This window comes from Talpa occidentalis, unplaced genomic scaffold (assembly GCF_014898055.3).
Source record: "Talpa occidentalis isolate TD23 unplaced genomic scaffold, MPIMG_talOcc4v2.1, whole genome shotgun sequence".
Classification (NCBI taxonomy): domain Eukaryota; kingdom Metazoa; phylum Chordata; class Mammalia; order Eulipotyphla; family Talpidae; genus Talpa; species Talpa occidentalis.
The window spans coordinates 106,516,417-106,535,219 of record NW_026555331.1 but is presented as its reverse complement, the minus strand read 5'-3'; the positions used below and the strand labels follow the sequence as shown (position 1 = coordinate 106,535,219).

Below are 18,803 nucleotides of genomic sequence, written 5' to 3'. Positions count from 1 at the left end.
CTGAGTTAAAGTTGACAGGATCTAGAATGTGCTCCTGATGTTGTTTTTAGCATTAAAAAACAACCCATGATGTGGTCATCTTACTGTGTCTACTTGAAAAGTTAAGCACATCTCCCATACATGTCATCAGAAAGGTCATGAAACACTTTTTCACAGAGGCCCCTCGCTCTCACTAATTTCCTCAGGTGTACCCATGAGCTAGGAGAGTTCAGGCAGTAAGATTTGACCAAATCTAAACAGAAGCTTGAGTCATGGTTCTCAGGAGACCTAATGGTGGCAAGTTAATGAGCACGAAGGGGCAGCAACCTAACATTTAAGTATCCATCCATCCCACCTCAAGGAAAGGGAGACGTGGGGTGTTACTGTAGAAGGCACCTTGATGCAAGGCCCCTCTGGCTCAGCAATTCTTCATCAAGGTCAACTCTGCACCAGACTGGGTACTAGACAGTTTCATATCACTAGGTTACTACCTCTTTTTAATATGAGGCAACTGAGAACTAGAACTGAAAGATTAAGTGACTCGTGCCAAGGTCACAAAATCAGTAACTTGCAAAGCCAAGATATGAAGCTAGTTGTATCTGGCTCAAAAGTCTTTACTTTTTCTACTATGATATCCTAATAAAGAAGAATTAGATACAAATCCTGGTTTAAATCCCACTGAGGTATATATTATTTCTATGATATACATACCAAGTTAGGTGGTTAGGGGCAAGGTAATAAAAAGGGAATCCAGAGATGTCAACTTGGGATGATTCCCAAGGTCCCTACACCAGACAACAATACTTGCCTTTCTCCTTTTGTGTCCTACTGTCTGTAAGGCAAGCCTTGGCTGATCCCAGGGCTACTAGCCACCGCTGTCTCTCAGCCACACTTCTGGCCTTCAGGTAGAAGTATTGTTCTCCAGGAATTATCAGGTCCATGCGTGTATTATCCACCGAATGAACTGGGAGCAAAGTAGAGGGAGATTAGAGACCTAGAAGAACCCTATCTGGGTAGCCTCCAACCCACTCAAATCCTTGTGCAAAATAGGAGCTGGTCACTGAAGGCTTCTCCCAAGAAAGGATGCCAGCTGTCACTCCCTCTTCTAGTTTATTTACCTCTTTCTAGATGCCTCTGGGGTTGAAGAGGGAAAAACTTGTCTCCAAGGTATGGCCGAGACTTTGGTCCAAAAAAGTATCCCCTACTGGAATTAGGATCTTTTATCAGACTAGAAAAGGACTCTTTTGGCTTGTGTATGTGTGAAGTATGATGTTTTAAGGCCAACAAGTAGGGATAAACTCTTTATCTCCTTGGCTTTATTGGAAAGCAATCAAGAGCACAATATTTTTTCTTTCCTACTTTCCTTGATAAGCCTAAGCAAAAGTTTGAGAATGCCCTCAGAGCCCTTCAGAAGAAACATGCAAACCATACTTTCCTTCACCCACCCTGCCATCACCTCCAAAATTCCCTTTTGATCTGTGTCTGAGGCACTTCTCAAGCATATATGAAGATTCCCCAAACCAAGAAATAAAGGCTAATTAAAGGTGCTAGTTGTTTTTACTATGTGGTGCAGCGAGAAGGTCTGTGTGTCCTGATTTAAACAGAAGTGTTTGATGTTGCAATAAAAATACTTAAATAAGCTTTACACTAGCCTCAGGTGGGCAGGTGACTAAGGAATGAGCAATAGATGTATGGTTAATACACTGCTCTCATTTATTTTGATTATCTCTTAATCAGCCTCCTTGTAAAAACTGGCTGCAGTTTTAGGTCTTATTAATAGGCTTTCTTTTGGGGCATAACACTATATATCTTTGTCTGTTCTATGAGAGCAACACAGAAAGGTACACAAAAGTTAGTATTTTTATATTTTGGGGGAAACAGAAAAATAAACTCTGCAAGTCTCTACATTTCTCACCTTGAATTTCACAGACTGCCATTTGGATGCTTCCTTTGCAACCTTTCCAGGCATCTTCAGGAGAATCATAATAGGATAATATCCCCCCACAGAGAAGGAACCATCGAGGCTGCCAACCTGAAAACAGACACAAAAGCATGGTCTCAATTACCACCTGCATGTGAAGTGCCTCCCAAGAAACAATAACAAGATGCTGGGTTCCAGCTCCAAGGGTACATTCCTGTATGTTTGATTTCATTTTTAGGGGCAAGATAAAATTAAAAACAATCTGCCAGAAACATTTATTTTTAGTCACGTAATGTACTGAAGTATAGAAGTAACAGCAACAACTACCTGTAGGTAATTGGATTACTGATGAGTTTTATCCCCTACTTACCCTAATACACAGTACTAGCTTCTAAATGATCATTGTGTCTTGAATGTTACTGCTATCACATATTTGCTTTCCTCCCCTCTGGTTAAGAATTATCCCAAACCTAGAAATGGGGCAAAAGATTATACTGCCCTACCAATATCACACATGGTGCTGTCTAGTAAGGCTGCCTAAGGTGACTTTGATTTACTATTTAGTACTGATCACTGAAATGAACTAAACTGAAACATTCAAGACCTCAACAACTTTTCAGAGAATTTTCAGGAACAAACTATAGAGTAGAAATACACATCTTATCTAGTCCTTTTATACAACCTATATATTTTAGTCAAACCAGATTTGTTATATTCCTGCTTTTGAACCAGCTGTATTTTCTTCCTAAAATGCCATTCCTCTCTGCATTATCCTTGTCAGTCTCCTCAGACATGCTTTGTTTTTCTTTTTGAAATGGAATACCCCTTTCCATTTCTCTCATGGGACTCTTCTGAAGTTGGGCCAGCCAGAAAAGGTTAGTGGGGGCTTTAGGCATAAGACATCATTTGAGATTAAAATAGTGTCACTATTAAATTATTATAGGAAATTAGTGTACTTCTGGAAACACCCTCAAGCTTAAGATCAGGGAGCAGGGAAATGACGTAGCACATCAGGAAGCTAAATGATTAACACCAAATCTAAACCTAAGTGCAGGGGTTTGGTGGCAGGAGAGATGGATGCTTCATTCATTTTTTACATTTGCAGGGCCCAAGGGTAAGAGCATTCATATTCACAAAGTAATATATCTATTATTTCCTTAAAAAAATAACAAAACTGGTTAAAGACTGATTCTCAACATCCACACTCTAATAATTCAGTACCTGAATTATTCTGAAATATCCTGCCACACAAGTCTTTCTGACCAAACATAAGCAATCTTTTCTAAAACTCTGGCTTACTTATATTCTTCTTGTTTCCTTTACTGGATGTCAGCAACCCCTACGTCCTTACCTTAACATCAACACAAGTTACTGGCTAGAAAAACTCCCCGGACTTGCAAATTTTTATTCCATAAAGTGAGGCTTCCTGATCTTGGCATCAAACTCCACAGAAATTCAAACTTGAAGGCCACTGTTCTTAGCAGAAACATTACAAACCAGGAAATCACACTGATCATCGGACTATGCCTTAAGCAAGGAAGAACTCCCAGAATTAGATATTATGGTGATATTTTAGCACTTTTACAAGAGTCTGTTTATTTATAACTGAGGCTATCTTCCCTCACTGAAGCAGAATCAATTTGTGAGAAATGAAAGAGATCTTTGGTATCACCTAGTGCAGCTAGCTTGTTTTATAGGTAAAGAAACCAATGCTGAGTGGCCTAAGTAAGGGTACATGGGAGTACTTAGCAGAACAGGAAAGAGAACCAGGTCTTTGTATACTGCTCCTTCTGGCATAAGAACCCCCAAGCCCTGGCCCTTCATTTCTAGAAAGCTATCCTGATACATCTTTTTCCTTAGCGCTTAACTCTGATGACTATGATGTGAACACTTCCCAAACCCACCATGACTTTTTGGCAGAAGAAATTCAGGATATCCTCAATTGCTGTATTTTGTCAAATTTAGGACCATACCTACAACAGACAGAATTCTCCAGAGAAACAAAACCAGCAGTATGTATGTGCATACATGTATAGTACAAGAATGTGTTATCTATTTATATACTATATATCTATATTTATTACAAGCAATTGACTTATAGAGAATGAGAAGTTTTAAGATCTGCATTGGGCGAGCTAGAGACCCAAGAGAACTGACATTTAGCCCCAGTCCCAGTCTCAAAGTCAGCAGACCACAAACCCAAGAAGAGCTGATATTTCAGTCTTAGTCCAAAAGCAGAAAAGGACCAATGTTTCATTCCTTCTATTCAGGTCTCTGGTTGGCTGAGACCCATTCACATACGAGAAAGCAATCTACTTTACTCAGTCTACCAAGTCAAATGTTATTTCATCCCCATACATTCTCACAGACACACCCATCATAATTTGGCAAAACATATGGTCCAGGCAAGTTGACACACAAAATTAACTATTACACACCATCAATTTCAAGACATATCATTATTTAACGTAATTAATATAAGAAAGAAAAAAATAGCCTGCCCATTAAACAATCACATGGCACTGATGGAAGCTTAGAGTAGAAAATTTGTGATAGAGGCATCATAAATCCAGACACTGAAAGTAAGGGTAAAAATGATTAACATAGTTGTTAAACCAGCTAGAGAAATTAACCCCTTAGGAGCTCTGTAGAAAGAATCTAGAGGAGCAGACCAGAGGTGGGGATAGAGAGGTTGAGGGCCCTAAGACAATCACCTGTCTTTACAAATTAACCTAATCACATCCTAAAAGTGATTAACAATAGGTAACAATTTCACAAAGGAATGAACCCCTCCCCAAAAGAAGAACACTCTGTCAGAACAATTTCTCGGTAAAAGGGAGCTCTCTTCCCAAGACTGCCCATCTGTGTGTAGATAAGTGTCTCTCTTTTTTCTTTCTCCATTTTCCAATAAACCTGTCCTTTTAAAATGCAAACTTCACCTGCCTGTGACTGTGCAAATGTCTTCATTTCCTGGGCAAACTCAGCATAAATTCCCCGTGTACTGCTGAAAAGAGAACTTGGCTGAAACTTTTCTCAGAGGACCCAAAGATGGTGCTCATTGAACCCTACACCTCATCAAAATGAGATCACTAGTTCTAAGATACTTCCCGATTTCAGTTATTGAAATGTGAAAAATGCCTGAAACTTCAAAAAAATGTGGTACTAAACTAGATTTATCTTACAGAACTCTGAAAAAGGTTAAACAGAACCCCTTTTCCTCCTAAAACACACACGTACACGAAACACAGCTGCAGTTCTTTTTGAAAGTAGCAGATGGACTAGAACAGTAACTGAAATAATACCTTTCCTGTAGCAGGTTGTTATTTATCTAGAAGTTATCATTATATAGGGGCAGTTCAATATATTGCTATTTTATTCTCTAACTACAAAAACTATGACCAAGAAAAACTTTTCTTTAAAGCATAAAGTTCCTGGAGTTTGAAGGCACATTAAGAGAATGCAGAAGTCTCATTCTATCACATGAGATTTAAAAGCAGAGCAAAGGGGCATCTAGAGCAGAATTGTGACACACTGCTCTTTCATCATGCCCTGTGCTGGAAGTTCAAACACAACTTAGGAATGATGAATATGAGAAAAGAAAAAAGGCTATTAAACTACTTCCTATTTTAATTAATCTGCAATTACCTAGAGCTACTGTGAAGGTTAATTTTATTTTTCATCTTGACTGGACTAAGGGATATCCAAATACCTAGTAAAGATTATTGCTGGGTGTTTCTATGAGGGTGTCACCAACAAGAATAGCACTTTAATTAGTAGACAGAATAAAGAGTGTCCTCACCAGAGCAGGTTAGCATCATCCCATCTGTTGAAGACCTAAATAGAAAAGGCTGAGGAAGGTGAGAATTTGCACTTTCTGCAGTGGCTGAGACCTTTATTTTCTCCTGTCCTGGGACAATGGCACCCCTGGTTCTCAGACTCTTGGACTCAGTCCAGGATTTACCCCACCAGCATCCCAATACTCAGGGCTCTGAACTCGGCCTACATTACATAAGCAGTATTCCTGATTCACCAGCTTATAGACAGCAGATCATGGGAATTCTCAGCCTTCAGAAACAGAGGAACCACTTCTTTTTTTTTAATTACTAAGTTTAATTATGTGGCTACATTATGGCTCCTCCATATGTGCATGTTCCACTCACCTTCCACCAAACCACCCGTGCCAATCCCCATCTGCCTCTTTTCCTACCAAGTCCCTCTGCTAACCACGAAATTATCTGACCAAGTCCAAGATTTATTCCTGCGGTATTTTACCTGGGTAGCTTTCTGGTTATTTATATTATACAATGAGTGAAAACATCAATTATCTTTCACTTTGGCTTATTTCACTTAACAAAATCACCTTGAGGTTCATCCATTTTGTCCAAAAAGACACTATTTTAGGGCATCCCTGGTGGCATAAGGGGTTAAGCACAGCACTATGAAGCTATCTGCAGCTTCTGCAGCATGACTTCCATCCCTGGCCAGGCCAGGGAGATACTCACATGGCACAGAAGATCTCTCCTGTCTCACCTGCTGCTCCCCTCAGCAGTGTATTTCAGTCAGTTTGCCCGTTCTGTTCCCTGTTCCCTGTCTCTGGTGCATCCTCTCACCCCACCCCCCCGTACCTCTGGCCTGTACCCCAGTTCTTGTATGCATAATCTTTTTTTAAAAAAAAAACAATACTATTTTATCATCTTTTAATAGCTGTGCAGTATTCAATTGGGAATATATTGCACAATTCCTTTGTCCATTCATCTGCTGATGGGCACTTATGTTGGTTCCACAATTTGGCAATTTTGGACAGTGCTGCCAGGCATACATAAGTCTTTTCTTATTAGAATTTCTTATTTATTGGATAAATACGTAGCAATGTTACTGCTAGATCACACGGTATTTCCATTTTTATTTTCTAAAGAAATCTTTATATCAATTTCCATAGAGGTTGCACTAACTTGCATTATCACCAACAGAGGGTAAGAATTCCTTTTTCAGGAACTCTCCTACATTGGTGGTGGGAGTGCAAACTGGTCCAACCACTATGGAAAGCCATCTGGAGGTTCTTCAGTCTACTAAAAATAGAGCTACCATATGACTCGGCAATTCCACTACTAGGGATCTACCCAAAGGACACAAAAACATTGATTTAAAAGAACACCTGTACACCTATGTATACTGCAGGACTATTTACAATAGCTAAAACCTGGAAACAACCCAAATGCCCAAAGATAGATGACTGAATCAAGAAGATGTGGCATATATACACAATAGAATATTACTTGGCAATCAAAAAAGATAAAGTCATGCCATTCTCAGTAACATGGATGGAACTAGATGGAATTATGCTCAATGAAACAAGCCAGACGGAAAAAGAAAAATATTAGATGGTTTCACTTATAGCAGAAACATAGGGGAACCAAGTAAGACATCAGTATAAAAAAATAGTAACAGTACAAAACACAACAAAGCAAAAACAGACAATTATAAATCAGAAACATCCTGCAGGGGAGGAGGAGGGAAAGAGATCAGAGGGAGGGAGGGAGGAGCACAGGGGACTGAGGTGATGGTGCACGGGTGCATTGGTGAAGGAAACCCTAAGGGGGTGGGGGGAAGCAAATATTGTTTAAAAATGAACAATGATGTAAAAAAATAAAAAAAAATTAATAAGAAACATGTTAAAAAATAAAATTTTATAGAATGTCAAAAAAAGAATTCCTTTTTCTCCATATCCTTGGCAACATTTGTTGTTTCCATCTCATTGACACAGGCCATTTTCACAGAAGTGTGGTGTTATCTTATTTAGCATTTTTAATATAGGTTTTTTTAAGTCTTTGTCTAATAGGTCCTGTATTTCTGTACCCTTTATATTTGTCCCAGACGTCTGTCCTGATTTTGTTTTTCCATCTTGTATTAGGACATTCCTTGCTTCCTAGGCATATATATTGCCTTATTTGCTTTTTTTGTGGAAGGGGAGCTGTGAGTTTACCTTTGTTTCTCTGCTTAGTTTACTCTGGTGTGAGGTGGGGACAGGAGGGAGTATGTAGCTTAAATACTCAATCTCAGTTTTGTTGTGAGTGAAGTTGCTCTCCTCAACCTCCTTCCCTTTCTCTCCATAGGAAGGTCTGTTCAGTGCTTCAATTGCCCTAACTTCCTAGCCCAACTCTATGCTGCTCCTTTCTGCCATAGCGTGCTCTATGAATCTTGAAATCTCTTGGTGAGGGAGTCTAGCCCTGGTCCGCAAAGCTCATGCCCTGGGATTTAGCTGGGCCTGATTGGCAGGAGGTGCTGGAGTGGGGTGTATACACTAATGTTTGGCAATGGCCACAAAGCCACCTCTGTCTTCTCCTGCACCACTGCTGCACCACTTCTGAGGGACCAGGGCTGCGAGTTCCTTGTGCCCACTTGATACTTTCCAAGAGATCAGTGAATTCTCTCACCAGTTATTCTCTGTTATTGGGCTGGCCATGGAGCCCAGCCTTGCACTGCCTGGTGACTCTTCAATCTGTTACTTCTGGGAGGGCACTGTGGGAAAAGCTTTCCTTACCTGTGCCAGTCATGGAGTTTCCAGCGTCCCAGGTCCAGCCTGTGCCCACATGTGACTTCACTCCCTTTCTGCAAAGTCCCTTCAGGGAAATTGGCAGTACACCAGAATACTGTCATAGCTTGGACAGCTGGCTCCAGTTCTTGGCTGGAGTATAACTTGCCCAGCCGTGCTGCCCTTTGCCTCTATCTTCTCCTTCCCCTTGGAAACCACCAACATTAGTTCTAGTTCTCCATGGGAAAGTCCTGGGACTCAATTGGGCAACTTCAGTCTTGCTTTGAGCAAATATTATTTTCTTTTATAGCTGTTTTTAGGGATGAAGGTGATCCCAACCTCTATTCTGCCATGTTGCGGGGAGTCATACATGAGCCAATTCTATTTTCTCTTCTTACTGTAGGAAACTCAGTGCCTGGTGTGGTGAGGTGACATGTACCTGAGGAGGTGTGATCCTGTGCCTCTGAATCATAGTATTGTAATCCAGTGTTAACTCAATTAATAAAAAAAAAACAACATAAAAAATTTTCTCCATCCAGCTCCCTCCTCCCCTCCCTGCCTCCATTCATCTACCTATCTTTAATTAGCTGTTTCTTTGGAGAACCCTGACTAACATAGTTGGAAATGATAAAACAGTTAAACCAACAAATAAAAAGAAGAAAATAGTGGGTCTGTAACAATTTCTGCTTCCTTAATTACTCATCTTCCTGCCAGTGCCTATTTCCCTCTTTTTGCCATCCTCCACTAGGGATGGAGTTGGTATCAGCCATACTCCCTATGTGGAAGGAGTGGCTGAAACTTCAATCAGCAAGGAAACAGTTTAAGCTAATACAAGCTACTTCTGTTAGAGAGGGATGGGTAAGGGAAAGAAGAATATTTAAATGCCAACTTGTAATACATTGTATTATCTTGGATAATTTCATTATAGAAAGAATAGTATTTATTTTTGGCAACAGCATTCACTCCCCATATTTCTGTTACTAAAAATCCTCTTCTCCACAGCTTATCCATGCAGTTTGGGTGTAGCTGACCACTTCTAGAGTGGGCACGTAATACAGGTGTCAGTGAAGTTTCACATCGCTGGTCCTCAATGACATATTCCAAGATGGGCAAGTGACCCAATCAGGGATATCTCTGGGACTTCTTTTGGGACTGGGGAAAGGCAGAAAGAAATGGAGACTGTAGCTTTCTTCTTTGGCTTGAAGATGTTTGCTAGTAGGTGCCGAGTTATTTTGTCATTACATAGGACCTAAACATGATTCACAAATAAAGGGAAAAGGGGTGTGGGAGGACTTGAGGGAGGTAGGGAGACGAAACAAATCTGGATGACAGTTCTTGAAACTTCAATCAGACCACATCATATCTGAAAATACCCTTTGGGCTTTTAGTTAAATGATTCCCTTTTTACTCCAGGCCTAAACTGGGTTTTCCTATACACAAAAGATCATCTCAAGTTCATCACACTAAATGGAGAACAAGTACTTGACAAAATCTAGCAACCTTTCATAATAAAAATACTCAACACACTAGGAATGGAAAGGAATTTCTTCAATCTGATAAATGCATCTACAAAAAATCCCACAGCTAACATCTTACTTAATGGCAAAAGACAGGATGCTTTTCTCTTGAGATCAGGAACAGGACAAGAATGCCTGCTCTGGGGCCTCCCTTGGTGGTGCGGCGGTTGAGCGCTGGGCTGCAAAGCTGCCCGCAGCCTCTGCAGAGCCGGTTCGATCCCTGGCCACCAGCGAGGGTCCCAAAGGTGCGACAGACCTCTCCTGCCGTGCCCGCTGCTCCCCTCAGCAGTGTATTTCATCGTCTGCCTGTTCTGTTCCCTGCTCTAGCTCTGGTGAATTCTCTCACCCTCTCGTGCTTCTGACTGTACCCAGTGCTTGTATAAATAAATAAATAAATCTTTAAAAAAAAAAATGCACCTAAAAAAAAAAAAAATGCCTGCTCTGGCCACTCCAACACTGTATGGAAGGTTCTGGCCAGGGCAATTAGAGAACAAAATGAAATAAAAAGCACTCAGTTGGGGAAGGAAGAAGTTAATCTACCTCTCTTTGCAGAGCTATTTTTGTATAAAGAAACAAAAAACAACACACACAACAACCCTTAAGGAACTCACTAAAATTCTATTAGGACAAATGAGTTTATCACAAACCAATGTGAAATATCAGTTGTATTTCTACACAGTTACAATGAACAACCTGAAAATTAAGAAAACAATTTAATTTATAATACCATCAAAAAGAATAAAATATTTAGGAATGAGATTAAGAATTGTAAAATTTACATCCTAAAAACTATAAAACATTATTCAAAGAAATTAAAGAACATTTGAAGATCAATACTTTAAAACTGTTAGGCAGCTTGTTCATTTAATATAAATGTCTTTCTATACTTAATAGCAGTTATTTGCAAAAGTCACTTGTCTTTTTAATGAGCATAGTTTTCTTCAAAAATGCACTTATATTTGGATCTAAAATGGCATAGGTCAAGTTCATTTTGCAATATATTTTCTTCCCTTTTTATTTCAAAACAGCCACCATTTAAAAAATCAAAATTTCCAAATAGAGATGTTCTTATTCCTTTAAAGCTCTAAACCAAAAAAAAAAGTGATTGTGAGTCATAGCAATGTCTGACTAAAAAAACTGTAGCTTCCCTTCTTTTTTCACTGAGCAGCCTTGTGACTGCTCATCCAAATATATCACTATAAATATAAAAACAACTGTACTCCATTAAAGACACTTAAGTTTAGTAAAAATATTGGTTAAAAATTTACAGTGTATTTTCTTCTTTGGTTAACAGCTCTGACTTTTGATAAATGCATAGTCCTCTATCACCACAGTAATCAAGATAGAAAAATACTTCATTACCCTCCCTTCAAATTTCCCTTGTGCTACCCTTTTGTAGTTAAGCTCTCCCCCAAATTTTACCTCAGGCAACCACTTTTATTTTCATTTTAGTTAAAATACTTTCTAGTTTTCTTGAAGACACCATCTTTGTGTCTTTGTGTCAAAGATAAGTTTATTGTATTTACGTGCATCTATTTCTGGGATGGCTATTATTTTTCATGGATCTATTTTTCTATTTCTTTACCAATACCACATAATATTTATTACTGAAGCTTTCTATTAAGTATTGTAGTCAGGTAGCATCAGTCTTTTAATGCTGGGCTTTTTGCCTCTCCAAATAAACTTCAGAACTAATTTGTCAATATTCATAAAATAACTCACTGGTATTTGGACTGAGATTGCACTGAATCTATTGGGCAACATGGGAAGAAATGATATCTTGACAATAATGAGTATTCCTATTCACACACATGGCATATCTTTCTATTTATTTAATATTCTTTAGTTTTACTCATCAGATTTTATTAGTTTTCCTAATAAAGATCCTGTACATATTTTTCTAGATTTATATCTAAGTATTTGATTTATGTAAACTAATATAAATGGTGTATGTTTTAAATTGCAGATTTCCCTTGTTTATTGTTGCTTTATAAGAGAACAATTGACTTTTACATATTAACCTTGCACCCTGCAGTACTGCTAAAATCACTTATTAGTTCCAGGTTTTGTCAGTTCTTTCACATTTTGTATGGAGATGATCATGTCATCTGTGAACAAAGACAGCTTTATGTCTTCCTTCCCAATCTGTTGGTCTTATTTCCTTTTCTTGCTTTATTGCATTAACAAGGGCTTCCAAGAATGACTTGAAGTGGAGTGGTAAGAAGGGACATCCTTACTTTGTACTTGATTTTAGTGAGGAAGATTCTAGTTTCTCATCATTAAGTGTGACATTAGCTAGAAATTTTTTATAGATACTTTTATCAAGTTGAAAAGCACTTACTAAGTCCAGTCTCTTGGTTCTTTTGTCTTTACTTTTCTTCTACAGAATTACAGCATGATTTTAGATAGTTCTTAGTGATCTCTTCCAGCTTTCCACACCTATGAACCTCTATCATAAGACAAAATAACAGGAAACTCAATTTTTTTTGTAGAATTTATTTCAAAATAAAGTAACATTAAGAAAATAAAGTGAGTTGGCCTCCCCTGGTGGCGCAGTGGTTGAGTGTTGGGTTGCGAGGCTGCCTGCAGCTGCTGCAGCACCGGTTTGTTCCCTGGCCGCCAGAGAGGGTCCCACAAAAAAAAATAAAATTAAATAAATAAAAAAATAAAAGAAAAAAAAAAAAAAAAAAAAGAAAAGAAAGTGAGGAGGCCTCCCCTGGTGGCGCAGCGGTTGAGCGCTGGGCTGCGAAGCTGCCGCAGCCTCTGCAGTGCCGGTTCGATCCCTGGCCACTGGTGAACGTCCCACATGGTGCACAGACCTCTCCTGCCTCCCGCTGCTCCCCTCAGCAGTGTACTTCGTTCCTTCTGCCTGTTCTGCTCCCCGCTCTGGCTCTGGTGAATCCTCTCACCCTCCCGCACTTCTGACTATACCCAGTGCTTATATGCATAAATAAATAAATCTTAGAAAAGAAAAGAAAAGAAAAGAAAAGAAAAGAAAAGAAAAGAAAAGAAAAGAAAAGAAAAGAAAAGAAAAGAAAAGAAAAGAAAAGAAAGTGAGGGCCTCCCTGGTAGTGCAAGGAGTTAAGATGCAACCTATAAAGCTATCCGCAGCTACTGCAGCACGAGTTCGATCCCCAGCCAGGGAGCTACCCACATGGCGCAGCAGACCTCTCCTGACTCACCCGCTGCTCCCCTCAGCAGTGTATTTCAGTCTTTCTGCCTGTTTTGTTCCCCACTCTGCCTCTGGTGAATGTTTTCAATCCCCACACCTTTGGCCTGTACCCCAGTTCTTGTATGCATAAATAAATAAATCTTAAAAAAAAAAAAAGAAAGTGAGTTTAAATTTCAGAAAGATTGACATTCTTTTGGAGTGGTGAGCCAAGATTTGATTTATTCACCATAAGTTATGGTTGCTGTGCTCATAAGCCCAGATACATCATAGCTATAAAATATGGTATTATGCATGTTTTATGGATATATCAATAGTGAAAAGCCCTATCATTTTTAAATTGAAACAAAGCACAGTTTTATTGATTCCCGGCTACTGAGGCCTTGGTATTTTCCATCGTGTCCAACCCTAGATGCTTAGCCAAACTCCACCTCATCGGGACACTGTCTGGAACTTCCTTAGGGAAGCTCCAGAAAGAAAAGCAGATGACAAACACTTGGGTTCTGCTGAGGTCAGTCAGTAAGTGTTTTGCTGTGGTGAGGGAAGAGACATTTCTAATATTAACAGATAACCAAGTATTGTCTAAGACTTCTTAATTTACCATTAGTTAATTCACAAAGCATTTTTAAAATTTTTTAAAAACAATTTTTTTCTGTTATGAGATGTTGCCTTTTTTTTTTTCCCTTTTATTTATTTATTTATTTGTTTTTTTAATAGAGGCATGTTTTTATTTATTTATTTATTTGTTTGTTTTGTCTATACATGCACTGGGTACAGTCAGAAGCGCGGGAGGGTGAGAGAATTCACCAGAGCCAGAGCGGGGAGCAGAGCAGGCAGAAGGACCGAAGTGCACTGCTGAGGGGAGCAGCGGGCGGCAGGAGAGGTCTGCGCGCCATGTGGGACCCTCCTCCGGTGGCCGGGGAGCAGCCGGGGATTAAACCAGTGCTGCAGAGGCCGCGGGCAGCTTGCAACCCAGTGCTCAACCACTGCGCCACCGGGGAGGCCCTGCCTTTTTTTTTTTAAAGATTTATTTATTTATTTATACAAGCACTGGGTACAGTCAGAAGTGCGGGAGGGTGAGAGAATTCACCACAGCCAGAGCGGGGAGCAGAACAGGCACAAGGACTGAAATACACTGCTGAGGGGAGCAGCGGGCAGGAGAGGTCTGCACACCATGTGCGATCCTCTCTGGTGGCCGGGGATTGAACCATCACTGCAGAGGCTGCGGCAGCTTTGCAGCCCAGCGCTCAACCGCTGCGCCACCAGGGGAGGCCCAATTCACAAAGCATTTTATTGAGCAGTTATAATATGCCAGACTTGTATATTTAGAGAAAAAAGATCCCAGCTCTTTAGGAGTGAGAGGCTAGTGGGGAGTTAGGCATGCATATGGTGGGTAAACTAACTACAATTGCAATTATTACATCAAATTCTCTTTAGAACCTTCACTTAGAGCCTACTATTAGTTACCTCTGCTGTGTGATTTGGGCTACTCAATTGGGTATTTTGTTTTGAACAATGCCTCTTACGTGTCCCACCATCACCTCACTCAAAAGAACAGTCAGAAAACTCTGGTTCAAGTTCAGACTCATAACATCCAGATGTGTCATCTAGAACACATCACTTAATTCTTCTGGACATTATTTTTCAATTTATAAACTGAAAGAGATGGACAAAACTGAGTATGTCAAGTGTAAGGTGTCCTCTTCTTTCTGACTATAATGCCTCCCTTAACAGACCCAGTGTCCTCTCTCCATACTAGCTCCAAATGTAAGGACCACTCACCCTCCAGGTAAGTCACTAAGTTCTTCCTAATTTCCCTCATTTCTATTTTTGGCTTCAAGGTACCACACCAACCTTACTGGGGCACAGAGTGTGAAGTTGTAGAAAGGACAGGGAGACCTAGTTCAAGACTTACGTGCTGCAGGTTAATTATTTGAGTCTTCGTTTGTTCATTTGTGAAGTGGAGGATAATGCCTTCCTCCTCCCTTCCTTCACTCTCTCATCCTGTATTTCAGCTTTCCTTCCTCCCTTACCATGTTTAAGCCAACTGAATCTTTCTTAAATACTATTTTTACCCATTCATTCCTTCTAGTAAAGAACCCCAAATGACTCCCTTACCAATTCTAAATTCTTAGCCTTGTTTGGCTTGATTTGGCTTAATAACATAACCCCCTTCCAGCTATGCACTCATATTTCCTCCTGCTCCCAGAAAAACTCTCATGCTTGTTTTTCCACTAAATCACTTCTGCTCCCTCACCATCCCCCATGTGTCCAGCCCTATTCCACCTACTTCTTGGTCCCACTTCCTCCATGAAATTTTCCTTGTCCCCTCCTGAAAAAGAAATCTCAATATTTTTCTTGACAAAGGTATGCCTTTTTCTTTGGCCACCTTTACACCTTCATTTCATTCTTTTACTCCTTCTTGCCTAATTTCTGGCTGCTTACACTGGACTCAAAAGTTGAAAGGCTAGTCTCCATAATGGTTATACACATTAGCCAGCAAAGGCAAAAAAGCAACTGGACATGTATGATGTCACCTCCATGACCAAAGACTTTAATATTCTATCCTGTCAGTGGTGTCCCAAATTTGCCTTTAAAATTTCAGTAAAGATAGCAGAGGGTGATAAATTAATAGCTTATTTCCTCTAGAAACCAGCTTTGTGCAATATAATCCCTCTAAGTCTTGTTAAGCTACAGTCTCAGAACCACCACATAAAAGTTGTCAAAATCACAAATTTAGCTATAAAGACATCTTCAGAGTTGGAGAAGTAGTTCTACTAGACTATAATCTCACTGAGAACAAAGATTCCCAATACCTATACAGGTCTGGTAAGAAGCTGATGTTCAGTGTTTCTAGAATAAATGAAAGAATGATTGAATAGGGATTATTAGACTATGTTAAGGTAGGCTGTTAAAATCATTTCCTTAGTACTTAAATTTTAAGACAGAGCCATCCTTGCCTTGGAATACATAAGAAAAATTCTAAAAGAAGGACATGGAGTAGATTCTTAAGTAAATGATTTCTTTTTAAGCCTTTATTTATTTATGCATACAAGAGCTGGGGTGTAGGCCAGAGGTGTAGGGAGGGGTGAGAGGATTCACCAGAAACAAAGTGGGGAGCAGATCAAGTAGACTGACTGAAATACTGCTGAGGGGAGCAGTGGGGGACACAGGAGAGATCTGCTGTGCCATGTGGGCTAGGCCCCTGGCTGGGGATTGAACTAGTGCTGCAGTAGCTGATGATAGCTTCATAGTGCTGACACGTAACCCCTTGCGCCACCACGGAGGCCCAAGTAAATGGTATTTTGCTTCCCTTAATGAGAAACATCAGCCCCCTCTCTGGCTAACTCTACAAGAATCAGTATTTCTTCACTCTCCTGGAATCCAAGTATCACAGTTTTAGGGGGACTTACCCTCCCCTGTTATCTTGGTCTTGAGACTTACCTCCTTTGTTGTCTCATTCTTCTGTCTTACATCCAACATAGCTCAATAGCCTGTTTTCTTGTCTATCTCATCTCAAATCCATTTCTAAAAGGAATTTAACTGGCTTTAGTTAAATCTAAACAAGACGAAAGGAATGGTAACAAAATGTGGTAAATATTAAATACTCAGAATATAGTCCGAGAACAATGGTCCCCAGGCTTCTTCCGTCCACAGACCAACAGCATAAAACTCTGCAGATCACTACAAAGACCTCCAACCACATTAAACGTCAGGATCAACGGGAAGACTGGTGCTGCTTTTGATGAGGTGCCAATGAGACAATGGACTAACAGCTCTTAAGTTTTTGAACAAATTATAAATTAATTTTTGCTGGAAGCAAAACTGCAGAGTACACAGAATTACATGATCTGTAATTATCCATCATTCCTCTAAAAGGAAGACTGTCTTAGGACTACAGAGTCATTTCGAAAAATTCTAATCATTTAAATTGTTTTCCTTTTTAAGATATACCTCTCCAACTTCCAAAAGGAGGACTGAATGAATACAAGATACATATAACCTCAGAAGCCACAATTTTCACAGAAAGTTGGAATACAAACAGGATGAATTTTTCTGGCACCAGTAATCATAACACAAACCAATTAACCTACTTTTAAGTGAACTATGTACCAGGAAGGTTCACAAAGGCAGTCCATTTCATCTTGTTTACAGACTTATATATGGCTATTACTCATGCAATCCTGTTAAAACTGAGGATCAGGGAAATCGAGTAACTTGCCCAATGTGTCAGCACTAGTAAGAAGCAGGACAGAGGTTAGTACTCAGGACTTTCTGACACCAGCATTTTGTATGTAAGCAATCAAATATATGGGTCCATGGCCCTGTCACTGAACCCATGAATTTCATGAATAAAGAGCTGACCACTGGAGGTCCATATACAAAAGAATGAAGTACCCTGACCTCCCAGCACACACAAAACTAAATTTAAAATGGTTCAAAGATCTAAACGTAAAACTGTAAGAAATTTTATAATAACTAAAAAAAAATTACAATTTTCATGACCATAGGTTAAGAAATGGTTTCTTAAGACATGACACTAAAAGCAAAAACAAATAAGAGAAAAAAATTGGGTAAATCAGACATCAAATTAAAAACTTCTGTGGGCAAATGATCAAGAAATTGAAGGCAATGTATAATAGAGGAAAAACATTTGCAAATTATATCTGTAATAAGGAATGCACATCCAGATAGAGAATTCTTAGAAGCGCCATGATAAAAAAAATAAATGAATTAACAAATGGGCAGAATGATCTGAATGGACATTTCTCCAAAGATAGATAAGCACATGAAAAAATGACCAAGATCATTCATCATTTTGAGAAATATAAATTAAAACCACAATGAGATAGCACAACACACTCAGGAGGATGGCTACAATAAAGGGCAGAAAATAACAAGTGTTTGTAATGGTGCAGAGAAATAGGAACCTTTTTTCCTTACTAATAAAAATGTAAAATGGGGCCTTCCCGGTGGCGCAGCGGTTGAGTGCTGGGTTGCGAAGCTGCCTGCAGCCTCTGCAGCGCTGGTTCAATCCCCAGCCACCAGGTGAGGGTCCCACATGGTGCGCAGACCTCTCCTGCCACCCGCTGCTCCCCTCAGCAGTGTACTTCGTCCGTCTGCCTGTTCTGTTCCCCGCTATGGCTCTGGTGAATTCTCCCACCCTCCCGCGCTTCTGACTGTACCCAGTACTTGTATAAATAAATAAATAAATCTAAAAAAAAAAAAAAAAGAATGTAAAATGGTGCAACTACTTTGGAAAACAGTCTGACAGAGCCTCAAATTGCTAAACAAAGAGTTACCATATGCCAACAATTTCATTCCAAGGTAAATATCCAAGCAAAATGAAAACATATCACACAAAATCTTGATAAAAATGTTCACAGTACTATTATTTATAATAACCAAAAAGATGGTGTAACCCAAATGTCCATCAACTAATGAATGGATAAATAAAATACAGTATATCAATACAATGGAATATTATTTGGTTATAAAATGGAACGAACTATACTAGGTAAAAGCCAGGCACAAAAGGCGACATAATGTATGACACCATTTATATGAAAATTTTCAAACTAGGTAAATCTATGCGGACATGATTAGTAGTTACCAAGAGGATGAGGGGGAGTGATAGATAATGGGTACCGTGTTTCTTTTTTGGATGATGCAAATATTCTAAAA

General features: G+C 39.5%; 1 protein-coding gene across 5 annotated transcripts in view; it reads right to left on the bottom strand.

Annotated features, from left to right (window-relative positions):
* PLEKHA8 (pleckstrin homology domain containing A8) overlaps positions 1-18,803 on the bottom strand; it is a 60,538-nt gene that overhangs the window by 36,803 nt on the left and 4,932 nt on the right. For 3 of the 5 annotated variants that reach the window (XM_037509788.1, XM_054692449.1, XM_054692448.1), the window contains exons 2-3: positions 1,895-2,011; positions 788-943 (exon numbers count right to left, since the gene is read on the bottom strand). In XM_037509788.1, coding sequence (XP_037365685.1) covers positions 788-943; positions 1,895-2,011 — 273 coding nt within the window. Of the gene's footprint in view, positions 1-787; positions 944-1,894; positions 2,012-12,290; positions 12,399-16,562; positions 16,647-18,803 lie in introns of all 5 variants that reach the window. The other 2 variants (XM_037509791.1, XM_037509794.2) reach the window with 2 other exon arrangements.